At 43.7% G+C, this 17955-nt stretch overlaps 1 protein-coding gene across 5 annotated transcripts in view; it reads right to left on the bottom strand.

Annotated features, from left to right (window-relative positions):
* Window positions 1-4104: 4104 nt before the first annotated feature.
* FLI1 (Fli-1 proto-oncogene, ETS transcription factor) overlaps window positions 4105-17955 on the bottom strand; it is a 121269-nt gene continuing 107418 nt past the window's right edge. For all 5 annotated transcript variants that reach the window (XM_048512867.1, XM_048512868.1, XM_048512871.1 and 2 more), the window contains 4 exons: window positions 8782-8847; window positions 8404-8466; window positions 7509-7556; window positions 4105-5709 (listed from right to left, as the gene is read on the bottom strand). In XM_048512867.1, coding sequence (XP_048368824.1) covers window positions 5177-5709; window positions 7509-7556; window positions 8404-8466; window positions 8782-8847 — 710 coding nt within the window. In that variant the 3' untranslated portion in view covers window positions 4105-5176. The remainder of the gene's footprint in view (window positions 5710-7508; window positions 7557-8403; window positions 8467-8781; window positions 8848-17955) is intronic.

Below are 17955 nucleotides of genomic sequence, written 5' to 3'. Positions count from 1 at the left end.
CTCATGTAGAGGAATGGGAAATCAAACCCGGTTCTCCAGATTAGAACCCACCACTCTTAACCACTACACCACGCTGGTTCTCTGCAGCAGCTGGTCTGGAGCGTGAGGGTGGGGGTGAGGGAGTGAGGTTGGGATTAACTTTATGATGTTTTCTTGCCATGTTTTATTGTTACTGCTTTATTTATTATGCTTCTATTGGCATGTTTTATTATTTTAACTTCATTGTGAGTTGCCTCAATACCTCTGTATAAGGTGGGGGTCAAAATATTCATAAATAAAATAAAATAAATAAATCTCACATTGGATCTTCTCTGCCTGCTGCCAGGGTTAAAATCTGCCCCATGCTAGGCTAGGTTGCCATAAGTTGGCATTGAATAGATGGCATTTTGCACATGCACCACAATACTCTTTGACCTGGGTAGCACAGGTTTGCCCAATCTAATCAGAACTCAGAAGCTCAGCAAAGTTGGCCCTGGTTAGTTCTAGAATGGGAGACCAGCAGGGAAGTCCAGGGTTGTAGTGTCGAGGAAGGCAATGGCAAACCACCTCTGAATCCCTCTTGCTTTAAAAACCTCGGCGTTGCTGTAAGCTGCGAGTTTGACTTGTTGGAACTGCCATAATTCTGCAGCTTTGTACAAAGAAGATGGGAAGGAGAGGGAAGGGGCTATTTATGAAAACAAGAACTGCAGGAAGTTTGTGGTGCGGTGGTCTGTATAAGAAACTGTTGGCCAGATGCAGCGCTGAATTCGTTGCGCCCGTTAAGAACTGCAGTGTCATTGCAGCCTAATAATAGAGGTTGGCCATGCAACGAAGGCCTGATAGGAAAAGGGCATAGCCCAGTGGTGGGATTCAAATAATTTAACAATTGGTTGTTCACAAGCACCATTTTAACAACCGGTTCTGCCGAAGTGGTGTGAACCTGCTGAACCCCACTGGCATAGCCCTGCTGTTTTGGACGAGGGCAGCCAAGATGGTGAAAGGTCTGGAATCCATGCCCTACAAGGAGAGACTTAGGGAGCTGGGGATGTTTAGTTTGGTGAACAGAAGGTTAAGAGGTGACATGATAGCCGTGTTTAGATATTTGAAGGGATGTCATGTTGGTGAGGGAGCAAACTTGTTTTCTGCGGCTCTAGAGACTAGGACCAGGAGTCACAGATTCAAGGGGAAGGAAAAGAGAATCCACCTAAACATAAGGAAAAACTTCCTGACAGTAAGGGCTGTTTGACAGTGGACTGCACTACCTTGTAGTGTGGTGGAGTCTCCTTCTTTGGAGGTTTTTAAGGAGAGGCTGGATGGCCATCTATCAGGAGTGCTTTGATTGTGTGCTCCTGCACTGCAGGGGGTTGGACGATGGCCCTTGGGGTCTCTTCCAACTCTCTGATTCTACTTAGACACATTCCTCAATCATGGATCTCCAGCCTGAAGTACAGTTTGTATCTAAGCAAGGCCCCTTCCGCACACGCAAAATAATGTATTTTCAAACCACTTTCACAACTGTTTGCAAGTGGATTTTGCTATTCCGCACAGCTTCAAAGAGCACTAAAAGCAGTTTGAAAGTGCATTATTCTGCATGTGCGGAATGAGCCCAAGTCACTGAAACAAAATTTGTTCCTGAAACATGTCTCTTGCTGGTCCAAGAAGAGGGTTGAGCTTTCTAGGAGACACCAAACTGTAAAAATGGACTGTTTGTATAGAGGTACATTTGTATGGCATGGCCTGTGATGACACAACTACCTATTGGAGATACTCTTCACCTAGATTGCCCAGCATAGTCTGATCTTGTTAGATCTCAAAAGCTATGCAGGGTTAGCCCTGGTTGTTATATGGATGGGGGACCACCAAGGAAGTTCAGACTTACTACAAAGAAGTAGACAAGGCAAACCACCTTTGGACACCTCTTGCGTTGACAACTCTATATGGCGTCCCATGGGCCGCTGCAATTCGATGGCATCTGCCACCACTAAATTGTATCCCAATTTTTTAAAAAGTTAATTCTTCTGGTCAAGGCAGACTCTCTCTTTCTCACTCCCTCGGATGAATTCTGCTGCTTTCTCCAGAAATAAGAGATGTGAATTTCCCAGTTAAGAAATAATATTTACACAAGGTAGATGGTCATTTCCTTCCTCATCATAATGGAGGAAAATATTTCAAACCTCTCAGCTCACATGCAGGGTGACAGAAGCAACGTTTGTGCTAAAGGAAGTCAGATCTGGCTGTTATCCCAGCCAGCAAGCATTCCACTCCTAGTGGCATCAGATCTGAAGGAATTGTTTAAACTGGTTAAGGGTACAATATACATTTAATATTTCCTCCCCTTTCTCCCCTTTACTAATGTGAAAACAAGAAGGTGTTAAGACAGGAAAAGCCTTTACATTTTAAAAAGACTGCAGTTGCCAGGAAGTTCATTGTCAGAACTGGCGAAACGCAATCCTTAAGTGTATAAATATTAGACTATTGGTCCACAGAGTCTCATATGTTGGTTCTCTGTTGGTGACTAATGCTAGAGGTCTCAGGAGGGGGGAATTATATATTATTAAAGGCATATTCACCTGATCGTCTAGTGTGGTCCCTATGAAATAAGCCATTTCTATCCAGAGTCAACTGGCTGGAAAAGTTATCTGACAAAAGGAGCTTTGACTCTCAAAACCAGATTCCCTCCAAATTCTTGTGGGGCCTCTAAGATGCTACTTAGCAAGTCGGAGAAGGACTGTAGAAGAAGAAGAAAAGTTTTTTTAATACCATTTTTCTCTGCCATAAGGAGTCTCAAAGCAGCTTCCAATTGCCTTTTCTTCCCTCTCCCCCTTGCCTGGCACCTTGTGAAGTAGGTGAAGCTGAGAGAGTTCTGAGAGAGCTGTGACTGGCCCGAGGTCACCCAACAGGCTTCACATGGAACAGTGGGGAATCAAGTCCATTTCTCCGCCACTCTTAACCACTACACCATGTTGGCTCTTATTGGCAAAGCTCATGGTTTGCCTGCAAAAGATGCCGCATTTAATTCCTGTCATTTCGCATGAACACATGACGCTGCCTTGAACTAAATTAGAGAATGCAGTTTCTTTTGTACAGGGATCCAACTCCAGTTAATCATGTCTGGGATAGGATGGGGTTTTTTTGATACAGATATTAAATAACAAATGAATCAGGGATCAACTAAAGAGGATCCAAAATACATTTTGTAGTGCAATCTGAAATACTGTGCTGCTTTGGATAGCAGGCGTTCACCCAGAGAATTTTAGGGCATATCTATGATAAAACCTGGTTTTATCACTGAATCCCTCTCCCTGGGCACCACAGTTCTGTGAGTAGAGCAAGAGATTCTAATAGAGGTCTCTCAGCAGCCTCATCAATTTGTAAATCCCAGGTTTCTTTGTGGGGAAACCACAACAGTTCAAGACAGGGGTCCCCAACCTCTTTGAGCCTGTGGACACCACTGGAATTGTGCCAGGCAGTGGTGAGCACAACCACAAAATGGCGGCCTAAGGAAGTGGAGCCATAAACACAGAAAAGTCTAAGGGGAGAGAAGAAGAGTAATTTAAAAGGTAAATTGGGAAAGAGGAGAGAGAATTAAAGCAACGTGGAGGCATATAATGTTATTTAAATCCGCCCCATCAATCAGATCTTAAGGGGCCAATCAGAAGCCCTGGTCAAGGCAGGGCTCCACTCCTGGCTCCACTCACTTTACAAAAACACTTGTAGGTGCCAAGAAAGGTTCACAGGCTCCATCTTGGAGATCTCTGGTTTAAGCTGTTAGAAAACTGGCATACGTTTATAGTGTATCTATGGCCCCTTCCACGCATGCAGAATAATGCACTTTAAATCCACTTCCACAATTGTTTGCAAGCGGATTTTGCTATTCCATCCAGTAAATTCCAACTGCAAGGTGCAATGAAAGTGGATTGAAAGTGCATTATTCTGCATGTGCGGAAGGGGCCGCCTTTCATTTTAGAATAGATACATTGTTCCCTTTAGAACTGAGGCATTTTATTTTTTCACCGACAGAGACATTACATTTTTCTTTTTTTAACTTTATTTTTTAGCAAAAAAAATTACAAAGCTGGAACCCAAATGTACAGATAGAAAAGATGTACAAATTACATTTCTTAAAAAAAAAACCCCAACAATGGATCCGATAGTAAAAAAACAACTAAAAAAAACCCAAACAACTTGCATTTGTGACCGAGGTCAACTCGTTTAAATTTTTTATCGTTTTCTTAACACTGTGAGATATAGGTAAAAACATAACTCTGCATAATTTATACAGTAAATTGCCTTCTGGTTTGGTTGACCCTCTGAGTGGCTGTCTGACAAACGCACAGCGTTTGTGAATCAGTTGTGTTTTCGCAACTCCCTGCCCTGAAGCCAAGCACTGGGAGCAGCTGTCATTTATATTAGTCCCATTCTGCATTCATAAGAATATCTGCCCTTGATGCATTGTGAGTCCACCCCCCCCCCCTCCCCGCACCTCTTGGTCTTGGATGTTCCTGCAGTTTTTAAAAAAGACACAAAACATAACACAATGCTCTTGACAGGTCCCTTCAATGCCCTTGATAGTCTTAAAATATACATATTTATTTATATGAATATATATAATATATATATATATATATGTATGTGTATTTCTTTTTTTTCCAGTTGGGTGAAAGATGAGCCTTTGTTGGCTTTAAAGCTTAGCTTCCAGTTGGATCCTCCAAACCATGTCCTCTCCAAGCAATATTTGGATCTTCCTTCCGCTTCCCCAAACTCAACAAAAAGAACCGTCATTTTTCTGGGACAAACAAACATCCATCTTCTAAGACCCATGAGTCTGTTTCCCCCTTGACTTTGACAATGCTCTCCATTATCTGTTATGAGTTGGAGTGATGGTAACCACCACCGATCTCTAAAGCACTCGACTTGGTCCAATAGAGGATATAAGGCTTGGAACCAAAATAGAAAATATATAATTATATATAATACTGGCCCATCGGAAAATCCATCTGCCCATTTGAGACTGAAGAAGCACAGTCACAAAAATAAAAAAGGTTTACTCCAATAATAATAATAATAATAACAATAACAATATCCAGTTTCTCAGCTTTTCTCCATGACAAAAAGATGGAAGTCCACCAAAAAGTCCGTAGATATCTAAGAAGGGAAGAGAACAACCAACTGAAAGGCCACAGATAGTGAAAAGCATCTAGTAGTAGCTGCCTAAGTGTGACGGCATATGGGAGTTTGGATGACGCGATACGTTGGGGTTTGGGTATATGCTTCCTGTGGGGGAAGTCCAATATGGCGACGCAGCTCCAAAAAAACTGGAAGAAGTGACAGGCATAGAGGAAGGCACGTGTGGAGGCACAAAGTTCACTTTCTGCTGGTGTGCGTGATACGAAGGCATGTAGGACAGATCCGATGGATATTTGTACATTGATGATTCAGTTGGGTGAGGCTGAAGAGCTTGAGCAATGCCATGAAAGTCAAATTTGTAGGCATACCTCTTGCCGTGTACTTTGGTCATGATGTTCTTGTCATAGTAGTATCGGAGGGCTCGGCTCAGCTTGTCGTAATTCATGTTGGGTTTGCTCTTGCGTTCTCCCCAGCGCCTGGCCACCTCGTCGGGATCCGTCATCTTGAATTCCCCGTTAGTTCCTTCCCATGTGATGCAGCTGGCGTTGGAGCTATCTGACAGTAACTCGAGTAGAAATTGCCATAGCTGGATTTGTCCGCTCCCTGCAAGAGGACACAGAGAAATGGCAGTGACTTTCTGTGCAGTTTTGAACGGTTGGAAGAGGATGAGGAAGACGATGAGGATTTTGGATTTATACCCTGCCTTTCTCAACCTTGAGGAGTCTCAAGGCAGCTCACAAATTCCTTCCTCTCCCCAAAACAGACACCTTGTGAGATAGATGGGACTGAGAGATTTTTGAGAAAACTGTGGCTAGGCCAAGGTAACCCAGCAGGCTTCATATGTAGAAGTGGGGAAACAAACCTGGTTCACCAGATTAGAGTCTGCTGCTCATGTGGAGGAGTAAGGAATCAAACCTGGTTCTCCAGATTAGACTCCACCTGCTCTTAATCACTACACCAGGCTGGCTCTCTAGGAAACCTAGATGCAAATCCCTCACAGAAGGAACATTCAGATGAGACAGAGGCAAGACTCTCCTTTTTAAAAATGCTCCTTTGTTTGTGGTCTGCTTGCTTCCCTGATTAATGTTCAGAAGTGTCAATTCAATAAAGCCTATTTAATATTTGGTTTGACTCACTGTGAATGTAAATGTTTTCCAGAAATGAAACTGTGAAAAAAAAAACGGCTTGGGAGCGGAGGGGGGAGGATTTAATGCCTCACCCCATGGTTCCACTCTGAATCATGCTCTTTCATCACTGAGAATTGACTTTTCCAAATTGCCAGAAGTTCTGAACATGGAAGCTCTGGACATAATGCATCTGATTTGGCCCTGATTCTTGGAGACTCTGCAGTTACTGAAACCATAACATTGCCCTACAAGGTTGTTGTATGTATTACAGTAAGATATTGTATTGTGATGGGCTTTGAGCATCTCAAAAGCACTAAATCAGAATTATAGTGTGCTGCTTCAAGAACATCACGTGAGGAGGGATGTAAATTTATAGACCAAGCACAGCTTGATCTGGTGAATTCAAGTAGGTTTCAGCTAACAGGTGTGTCCCCGTACAAAACTCTGCATTCAGAATATAACATACAGTTATTGCATTTTTATTTCATTGAAGCATGACATAGCTATACCCACACACAGTACAATAATAATAAAGTATTAGCCTAATAGCTCAAAGAGATGGAAAGGAGATCATGTATCTCCATCTGTATATAAAATGGAAACTATAGCCTCAGTTTGCCTCAGGGTCATGCTGGGAGGAGAAAAGGTTGGTTCACTAATCAAAACCAGGTTCCTCACTTCATGATTCACATTTCAAAAGGGAAAAGTTGTATTTTAAAGGACGTACACTTTCCCCCCCTTAAAATGCTAGTAGCAGAGTGGGGGAGCCAATTCTGATAACAGTATTAAACCCAAACAGAAGCTTAGGGGTTAAAGCTTCTTCCGCCCCACCCATGGTTCCAAGGCAAATTGAGGGTTCAGAAGCCTGCAGATTGGCATTTTATAGGCAGATGAAGACATGTCATCTTCATTAATCTGCCTGAGCTCTAAGAAGTAGAAGGTTAGAGTACAAATGATTTGGGCTTTCTCACAGTTCAAACCTGAAAATCCCCATTTTGTTTTCATTTCTCCATTATGCAATTGGAAATTGTAAGTTTTTATTTCCATGTTTTGAATTTCCCTGCAGCCAATTTCCCCCATAAAATGTAAATATGTGAAATGTTATTTGACCATCAGTAAGTCAGCATTATTCTTCCAATAACCATTAAAGACAGAACAAAAACCATTGACAAAGATAACAACCAATATAAAAAGAAACTAAATAGACAAGATTCACATATCCCAAAGACAAGAGTTACCCACAGGTTGGTGGCCTGTTGAGCCCCATCAACTCACCTGGGTTAGCTAAACGGCTGCTGGTTGGTCCCAAAATCTGGTAAGGATCTACAAAAGAAGGGCAAAAAGAAAATGCAAATGAGACACTATTAAGACATCTGGCTCAAGAGACAGAGAATGCAAGTGTTTAACCCTTTTTAACTCTCAACAGGAACAGGACATTCCTCTTGGCCCATCAGATCAAACATCTGAGAAGCTTCTATCTGACAGTAGTCTGAAAGACAGGCACCAATATAAAGAAATTAACATGCACTAGAATCATAAGTACAGTGAAGAAGGAGAGGAGAAGAGGAGGAATTTGGATTTATACTCTGCCTTTCTCTCCTAAAAGGAGACTCAAGGCATCTTACAAACTCCTTTCCTTTCATCTCCTCACAACAGACACCTTGTGAGAAAGGTGGGGCTGAGAGAGTTCTAAAGAACTGTGACCACCCCAAGGTCACTCAGGCTTCATGGGTAGGAGAAGATAAACAAATCTGGTTCACCAGATAAGAGTCCCCCGTTCATGTGGAGGAGTGGGGAATCAAAGTTCTCCAGTTTAAATTCCACTGGTCTTAACCACTGGTGTGAGTTCAGAACATGAAGGTTATCAATTTTTCACATGTCTAACACCTCAAATAGAGGAAGTAGAAGTTGCTTCAACTTGTGCCCTTCAGAACTATCAGCCAGGGTCCAACTAGCTCAGTTCTGCAGAAGTCCTGATCTACAACACTGCAGTCTTAGGGTTAAAAGTCAGCTTAGGCTCTTCTGGGTCCTAGCTTCCTTTCTGTCCCTGGCAGAACAACAGGGGTTGAATCTGGTGGTTCCTACTTAGCTAGCTGCCAGCGCATATCCCACAGGGGGATACTGGTACATATATTTGTTTCATAGATGCCTGACCATTCAGGACTCTTACCTGGCTGGGGCCGCTGCTGCTCTGGATTTTTGCTCACATTTTGTGACCCTCCCAATGGTGGACCTAAGAATAACAGAGAAAAGGGAAATGTTTTTAAGTCAGCTGTAAACCGTTTTTAAGTCAGGATAAACCGTGCACTCAGAAGCTGCAATTTAACCAGAACAGGCTGTTGTGGCTTTTCTGGATTGTGCGTTTGAAGTTTGGTAATTTTTGCTCCTAATGTTTCACCCTTGGCCTGCATCTCAGCTAATGGGGGTATGAATCAGGGGTGAAGGGAGCCCATGTTGTCTCTTTGCTGTCTTAAAACATTGCTCCTGTTTAAAAAAAAAATCTTAACTGACAGCCAATCTAGGTAAAAGGGGTATCGCATCAACTCACTTTTGTTGTGGCTGGAATTCATGTTATTGCCCCATCCAGATCTCCTGACAGCATCGTAAGAGACATCTAGTAAAAGGAAGCGAAAAGAGAGACAGGCAGAGGTCATGCCATTGAATATGGGAAGCAGAAAAGCAAGACATTGGATTACATGTGTGCTGCTGAAATGCCCTTTTATGTTCTTATGAACTGTGCTGCAGCAAACACTTTTTATCTAGTATAGGTGGACAACATCAATCATAGCTTGGAAGCTTTCATATACTCACACACATATGTATGTATGTATGCATGCATGTACGTACGTACGTATGTACTTACATACGTACGTACACACACACACACAAACACACACAATCTAAACACACACAAGCTTACCACTTTAAGCAAAAAAAGAGAAATGCTGCAAAGAAAGGCTCCAGTGTGGGAAATAAACAATGAGATTTCATTAGGAAATTTGATCAAGATAAGGAAGATTGTAGGGTTGCCAGCCTCCAGGTGGGGCCTTGAGATCTCCTGGAATCACTACTGATCTCCAGACAACATTGATCATTTCCCCTGGAAAAAATGGCTGCTTTGCAGTGTGGACTGTATGGCACCATATCCCTGAGTAAGAGCTCCCTCCTCTTTTCAAACTCTCCCCAGACTCCACCCCCAGATCTCCAGGAATGTCCCAACCTGGAGCTGGCAACCCTCAATCTAAGGTCCCTTAGTCATTGCAGCTGTTAATCACTTTAGCTAAGCTGCATTGTCATCAATTACTACTATTACATGGTTTCTTTGCTTTTCTTCATTACGTTCATTACAAAATTGCCTCTCACCTTATTGCATTTCATGGTTTACTTGATCTTGCTGTTTAGTGACAGACAGACAGACAGACAGACAGACAGACAGACAGACAGACAGACAGACAGACAGACTAATCAATCAACAGATAGAGAGCAAGACCAGTTCCAGACAGACAACAGGGAGCCCTGGCAATGTGTATGTGAGTCCACATTTTACTGCTTGTCTTTTGCTGAAGCAGGAGAAGTTAAGTCACACAATCTTCTTTTTTTTGAGGTTTTAAAGCGAAGACTGGACAAGCATCTGTTGATATGTAATATCAGTCTTTGGGCTAAAGGGAACACTCATTTTCTGCAAAATTATAATTCCATGCATGTAGACCAAGTTCGTCCTAAGAGACCTGCAATCCACCTCCATAGTACAGATACATCCACTTGGCTTACAATATTCAGAGTGAGATCAGTGTCACACCTGGTTGCCTTCTTTTCTCTCACAGAGATTAATTTATATTAGATTTGATTTATATTGGAAGGTGGCTTTAAAAGGTAACTTTGTGAGACCAGGTTAGAGGTGAAACGACGCCTTTCACATGGGACACATGAAAAGCAATTTAACATGCAAATCCCAAGGCAGGCGAGGCTAGTCTCAGAAAAATACGGGTAAAAGCAGAAACCACATCACTTTGTTTTTCAAGAATTGTGTAAGATGAAGTACTGGAAAAACAGACTTGGGCTTCACATTAGCATGCAGGACGGGATTCTTCTAATCAAGAACAGTATGCTTAAACGCTGAAGTCCATGTTGAAAACAGATCCATGATTCATGACCCATATTAGTATCCTTGCATGCAGCTAACATCGTTGGCATGAATGGAATCGAAGCCAATCAATGCAGATGTTGCGTCTGCTGGCCAAATTAGAAGAATGTTGCCAATTGCATATTTAGTCCCTACGATTAATTGGCTTTTAGAACATTGTTCTTCCCTCCTCCATTTTCTGACAACAGCAACCCTGTGAGGTAGAACAAGCTGAGAGTTTGTGAAGGTCACCAAGGAAGCTTCCATGGCACATAAACCAATTTGCCTTCAGGATCAATTTCAGCGTTTTTTATATGCCACATGGTGTAGTGATTAAGAACAGAGGACTCTAATGTAGAAAAGCAGGTTAGTTTCCCCACTCCTCCATGGGAAGTCTGCTGGGTGACTTTGGGCTAGTCACAGTCCTCTCAGAACTCTCTCAGCCCCACCTACGTCACAGGGTGCCTTTTGTGGAAGATGAAGGGAAGGAGTTTGTAAGCTGCTTGGAGACTCTTTACAGTTGAGGTGCAGTTTGGTGAATACAAGGGAATGGGCTTTTTTGGTAGTAGCCTCCAGGTTTTGGAATTCCTTGCCATCACCAAGACTGCCTGCTGAGGGCAGGAATGGACCTTAATGGTAAGAATGTCAGACTTGAAAAAGGGAGGCCCATTCAGCTATGGGAGCTCATTGCGTAACACTGGGCCAGTCACCTCTTTCAACTGGAGGAGGGAACAAGCGTGTTCTAATTTGCTTTGGAACCCCAATGGGCTATATATAAATACAGGCTATATATATATAAAGATGCTTTTAGATGAATCCAGAACAGTCTGAATGCCAAATTATGATGATGATGATGATGATGATGATGATGATGATGATGATGATGATGATGTGCACAATTCAGAGGGTTCTTCAAGAGGAAAAGATGTGACAGTTTAATCCACTGAGTTATTGCTGCGTGGTGACATGTTGCAATCTGAATTAAGAATCTGAAATATGGGACATCTGGAAACCGGGCTTCGCGGGTGCAAATTTCCACGTCTTTCCAAAACACCCACAATAGTTGCTCAGAGGAGCCAACAAGATCTGGGTTATCCCTGCCCACAATTCCCCTGCCAAAAATGAGTGCAATGTGTACTGCAGCAGCCCTGACAATCCAAGTCTCTTTTGCTAAATGTGCCTGAAACACAATGGGCTAACTTGAGCCAGGGACTCCATCCAGAGACTTTTTTTTTTGTGGGGGGGGGGGGGAAACAATACCATTCTCATGACCTGATATTCAGTGGCTCAAATAGCTTTTGAAGAACTCCAGCCAGACTGTTGAATTAAACAAAGTTGTCAGAAGCGGCCTGGGCTGTTTTTTTAAACACACACACACATACACACAACCCTCCTGCTACACTGAGCGATGAAGTTTATATTGAAAGTTATTAAGAAAAGGCCCGCCCTTGGGTGTCGAGTATCCACCAACTTCGGCAGCGTCACATTTGAAACCGCGGCTCCTCTGACGAAGGCGTGCTTCAATTCCAAATAAAATTAAAGCTCGTGATAAATCATGCAAGGCTTTCAAGATATTCAGCAGCTGTCTGCTTTATGTCTAGAAAGGTCCTTGAATGAATGCAGACTCTATTGCAGTCCAGGTAAAAGAGTATCAGCAATGTTTACGGATTTATGGGCCTTGTCACCCAAAGGTCTCTTAGGATTAAACCAAGTACAATACTGGGAGACCCGTGGACAAATCTTCTCAGCATTTTTCAGAGGGGGAATAGGCAGGTGAACCAGGCTCAACTCTCCTCCTTTCTTGAAAATGACCAGGGTTATTATCAGATAAAATAAAATGACAAAGTGTATTCCTTGTTTTTTCCCATGCCAGTTTCCCCCAGATAACAGCAGCCCAGGGTGGTGATGTTTCAAACGATCAAAACTGCATGGGAAGGAAGGCTAAACTCTTTCCCTACCCCTGTATTTTTGCTCCATTTTGAATTGACGTCCTGCCTCATTCACCCCTTCCAGTGTGGTCCAGATGAAATGGAATAAACAAAAAACGTTTGGAAGGGAAGTGTGTGTACAAAATTAGAGGTAAATTATTGGATTGACAACCCCTAAAATATGGGGTAAAGGCAGAATGCAGAAAAGGCTCTGCCCAAGTAGGTTTGCTCAACTTTGAACTGGTGTCCCACTCTGCTACTGCTTTCCTTTCAAAAGCTTTCGAGAACTCCATTCACAGATCTCCCAATGGAATGTCTGGTGTAGCTGCCTGTTTTTGTAAATCATTTAGGGCTCATTCATAGTTTATTGGGATGGGTGTGTTTGCTGCTTTTACACTGGCGCTTCCTGCAGGGAATGCTAAAAGTATGAATCATCCCATACTACCCACACTGCTCTGTTTCCTCCCTGTTTCCCTTTTTTTTAGTTGGCCTTTAGTTCAAGTTCAGATTGTTCATTCTCTGGGGTAGAGGACTTTGTATTACTCTAGTTTCCCTACCAAAAAATGGCTGTGGATTCTGTGTCATTACACTCTCCTAAGCCCCCTCCCCAAACCTACGGTCTTCAAAGTCAAACCCCCCAAATCTCCAGAAATTACAAACATGGAGTTAGCAACTCTGCAAGAATCATCTCTTGTGCAAATGATTTATTGGCTGCCTTGGGAACCCTAAGTTGGGCAGAAAGGCAGCTTTAAAAACGCTTCAAACAAAATAAATAAACGTTTATGATTGCTGCAAGAGGTAGCCAAACGTCTCTAAACGTTCAGGGGACAATTGACGCACTGTGTGCCAGAGAACCATGCATGGCCATGGCATGTTTGGAAACACTTTCCTGCCTTCTAACTTTACAGATTCCCAGAAGGCAATTTCTTTGCAAATGCAGCAAATATCTGCCTGCTACCCTCAATTCAGTATCGCTTGATTTTCAGCATCTTTTCTGAGAGTTTTTGTCAAATGTTTGCAGGGCCATGGAGGCTAACGGGCATATTTTTTTCTGGGTTCCAAGAAGTAGAATGTTTGTCCCTCCCTTCCATTCCTTCACAGTTGTGACCCCTTTCTTCCCTGCCACCCCTCTATTCTTTCCCATCCAATGGTTTTCCTCTCCCCTCCAAGAATGGTCATCCGGACCCCCAGGCATTTCTTTCTTATCCCCTCCCCTTAGTTGTAGCAGAAGCAATGGACCAAAACTTTTTTGCACTTTGTGTAGCCTCACTGGTGACAGCAAGTTCGAAAGTCCCTTCAGCACTGTTCCCACCAATAAATGAACTGTGGCGCCTGACATCTCTGTGATGTCTGAAGCCCCTTCCGCACATGCAGAATAATGCACTTTCAATCCACTTTGACAATTGTTTGCAAGCGGAAATGGGAGACTGACCAAGTGAATTTAGTGCAGGGTAGATTTTCTCCTGGGCAGTGAGTCTCCAGCCATGGGCCTTTCCCCACTTTTCCCTCCACCACCGTCGCTGTGCTCCACTCACTGTGCGCGTCATTTCTGGCATGCGCCCCGGCTTCCCCATGACCCTGCGCTCTGTGCGGGGTCATCAAAAGGCGCCGTTTTCTCCAGCGCCAGGGATGCCGCACCCTGAGGGGGCGCGAGAGAGGCAGCGTCGAGGCGGCTGCATTCTCGCCGCCCCTGAAGTGGGGAGTGCAGCTGGACCCCGCGCTACTTGAGGAGAGTAGCGCGGGGCTTAAGGTAAGTGGGGAAAGGGCCCATGTCGATTCCTGACACCAGCCCTGTTAAAGAGCCTGACGCTTGCCAACCATGCCATGAGGTACCCCAGGCAAGCGGCTCTCCAGCCAAAAAAGATCCATGTGCAAGGAATGGTTATTTCTCATGAAGTCCAAGTTCTTAACCTGGTTCTTAATACCAACAAGGCAAAGGAGCTTAGAGTGGACTATAGAAGGAATAGCTCAGAAATTCAGCCCTTGACTATAAATGGAGATCAAGTAGAGCGGGTGGCTAGTTTTAAATTTCTGGGCGGTATGGTTAAAGAGGACTTGACCTGGGGCGTACAGACTGCCGCGGTGGTTAAGAAGGCCCAGCAAAGACTGTACTATCTTAGACTGTTAAGGAAACAACAACTGAATGGAAAACTCCTGGTGTCCTTTTACCGCTGTGCTATGGAGAGTGTCTTAACCTACTGCATCTGTGTATGGTTCTCCAGTTGCACAGTGGCGGATAGGAAGGCGCTCCAAAGGGTGATCACTACTGCACAGAGGATTATCGGCTGCCCTCTCCCCTCCTTGGAAGAATTTTATAATTCCCGAAGCCTAAAGAAAACCCAAAATATTCTGAGAGATCCGTCTCATCCAGAACACTCTCTTTTTGAACTGTTACCATCTGGCAGACGATACAGGTCTATAAAAACAAGGACAAAGAGGCTTAGAGACAGCTTCTACTCTAGAGCTGTGGTGATGCTGAACTCCAGGGCTTCGTATTGATGTGTTTGGGGCTGTGTAGTGATGGCTGGAGGAAGGGGAAAGTGAGGATGGGGTATGAGTCTGAAATTGTGTGCATCAAGGAATGCTGCTGTAAATTTTCGTTGTGCGTGCACAATGACAATAAAATGCTTATGCTTATGATCAGATTGGATACAATTGAACAAAATCAAACAAACAAAATTACATTCCAACGCATTTTGATTCACCATAATGGAAGCAGTGGCTGCGGGGGAACAGTGGTAGAATCTGCAGGGTCAGGCTTCTTTGTGGATATTTTAGGCCTCTCACCCCTTTCCTCACAGAGGTAGGTGGAGGAAACCATATTCTCCTCAGATCTGTCAGTGGGCAATAAATGTGTTCCCACTTGGTGGTCATTCCACACTTTGTATTTTAAACGTTATTAAATCATTTTTAAAAGATCTATTCGAATGATTTAATAAATGAAGCTTCGGTGACTCACATTAAGGATTTTGCTTCGACCTGCAAGCGGCCAACCCCATCCTATTTCCCCACCACCACCGAATGTCTGGCAACGGGCCTGATCCTCCACCCACCTCCTCCTGGCAACTGAGGCATGGGAGAAATAATGATGCAGCTGTTAAGGACATTTCTTATTAGAAACAAACTCCTGGCAGGAAAAGAAAAGGCGCTTTTTGAAAAGCCATCATTTTTTTCCCTGATGCTAAGAGCCACAAGAGGTAGGCGTTTTGCAGAACTAAGTAAGAGACATCGCAGAATCCCAGCGTCCCAACCTGCTCATTGAGTGCTGACAGGCTTTTAGTCCACTTTGTTTCCTCAGCAGCACAATTCAGCTAAACCAAGTCAGAACCCGATACTTTCTCTTCTAATAATGTCTCATAAAAGGAAAACCGGCACCGAGTCAGGGTTCTGCCTTTCTCTGTTCTTTTTCAGGCTGCCACCTGGCCAGTTTAAAACCAGCCTCAGAGAAGGGGATTTTTCTGGGCTGCATTTGGTTTGGTTTTCTCTTCTCTCCCCTGGCCAGTCTTTTCGACACCCCCCCACCCCCCCGGCGCTAGGCAAAAAGCCATTTTCAAAGGGCCAGAATCTGAAGTATATTTATACAGACTGACAGTGGCTAAAATGTTTGCATCTTTCATGTTTGCATCTTTCAGGCTGGAGATCTGTCAGAATTTCAGCTGGACCCGTTTTCCTTTTTTCCCATTCACATGTGTGCCCTTCATCCATTCAGGCAGCAACTGGAGCCCATGGAAACGATCTGGGCGGCTTTCATGACTTTGCACAAGAGATGGTTCTCTCTTTTTTAAAAAAAAAATCCTGCAACACATGCGTAGCTGCACAGGCATACAGAAATGAACCCCTGCAGCCATGCTGGTCGTCCCACAATACGATCGGCTGCACCTGTGTAGCTGTGCATGTGCAACACACAAAAGAGAAAAAAAAAGAAAATGGGACCTCCTTGTAACGGCTGGACAATAATGAACCTGTTGCTGTAGATCAGTCATACTTGCTGATCTGAAAACACGCTTGGGGGATTTTGTACCTTGTCGAGCGCTCAGAGAACCTTCCCACAACCTGCTGGGTGACCTGCACAGAATGGTGGGAGGAGGATTCTCCCTGACAGTGGATGGCGAGGAACTTAAAGTGAACAGGTGGAAGGGAGGGAAATAATGCATTTCCTGCCTCGCACGCAGGAGCACCTCCAACCCGGGATTGTGCAAAACCATGGCTGATTTAGCGATCTTCGAGAATTCCAGGTTGAGGGGAATAAAACGGGCCAAACTCATTCTGGGAACAGGACCAGTGTGAAGTCCCCCCCCCCCCAATGATTTATATAATATTCTACACCTATTATATTTTGCCTGTGCAGAATCTACCTACTGAATCTCCAGGAATCTCCAGGAATTTCCCAAATACTCATTTTCATTTCTGTAGGATTCAGAATGGCCTTGAATTACTTTTGAGGTTTTGAGTCAGGAATAACAGGATGTGATTTCTTTTTCACCCATATGCTTCCTCTGACCTGATCCCAGAAAGTAAACATTGGCCAATTGCCCACCGGTGCTCTGGCAAGCCAAGCGAGGAGGTGCATCGGGGCAAGATTTCTTGTCCCAAAGCACATCCTCTTGCCCCACGCGTGCTTCTCACTTTCCACAGAGAGCACTTCTAGTGTGATTTTTCAGTGGGACAGCGGGTAATCGGTCATCTAGACTGAAGTCCTCTATTATGGTTGTCAGCTGACCAGAAAACCCCTCGGCCAGGCTGGGACTTGCATGTAGTGCTTTCATCACGTTGCATATATTAGATATACTCCTAAAAGTGCACAGATGCATACTGGAAAATGAGACTGGCAGATTTTCACTGTCCAGGTGTAGACTTGAACAGCTGCTACATTCACCATGATCTAACAGACAAGATGGCCATTTCCCAGTTGCATTTCTAAATTTCCTGAACATCCACAGGGACTACAGAACACTTTTTTAAAAACAAAAATGTCAGCTGTGACTCAGGACACACACTGAACAAATCTGAAACTCTCAATTCCATAAACTATGTCTCACCCCACCCCCACCACATCACTATAGACCTTCCAAATACAGATGAAACTTTTTTTAAAATCCAGAGAGCCTTTTTAAACTAGCTCCCACCTAAGTCTGAAATGATGGATATATAGTTGATGGATTTAGTTTTACAGTAGTGATTATTTGCAAGTAAGGATATGCTGTCTTAGGACTGGAAATATGGCAAATAAAAACCTAGCTAAACTAAATAACAAACAAAACCTGAAATCCTAAGGTTACAAACAGATGCTGAATTTCACTTCAGATGGCAAGTTTCATATTTGCAGGGTGAACAGGTTAAAGAAAGCACATAGTCCCTTCCAAAGAGACCCTTGAGTACAACAGACGGACACGCACAGTTCACAACAGACAAACACAGACATAATGCAGCCAGGAGAAGCACATGCCCTGCAGTTATGCAAAAACCAAACCGCTGGGAACCAAATCTACTTCGTTTTAGGAAACGGCACTGCCTGTCCTGAGATCGTTTTGAAACGAACAAATACAAGCCAGCCAGCTCATAACCCGCACACATGTGCATTAACACTACATACCGCATACCCAAGGCAGAGAGGGAGGCAAGCCTGCATGTATTTTGCTGGGGAGAGGGGGGAGAGGAAGGATAATGGTTA

Source organism: Sphaerodactylus townsendi, linkage group LG12 (genome assembly GCF_021028975.2).
Source record: "Sphaerodactylus townsendi isolate TG3544 linkage group LG12, MPM_Stown_v2.3, whole genome shotgun sequence".
Taxonomy (NCBI): Eukaryota; Metazoa; Chordata; class Lepidosauria; order Squamata; family Sphaerodactylidae; genus Sphaerodactylus; species Sphaerodactylus townsendi.
The sequence above is the reverse complement of the archived record's forward strand: the minus strand, read 5'-3'. Positions and strand labels throughout refer to the sequence as shown.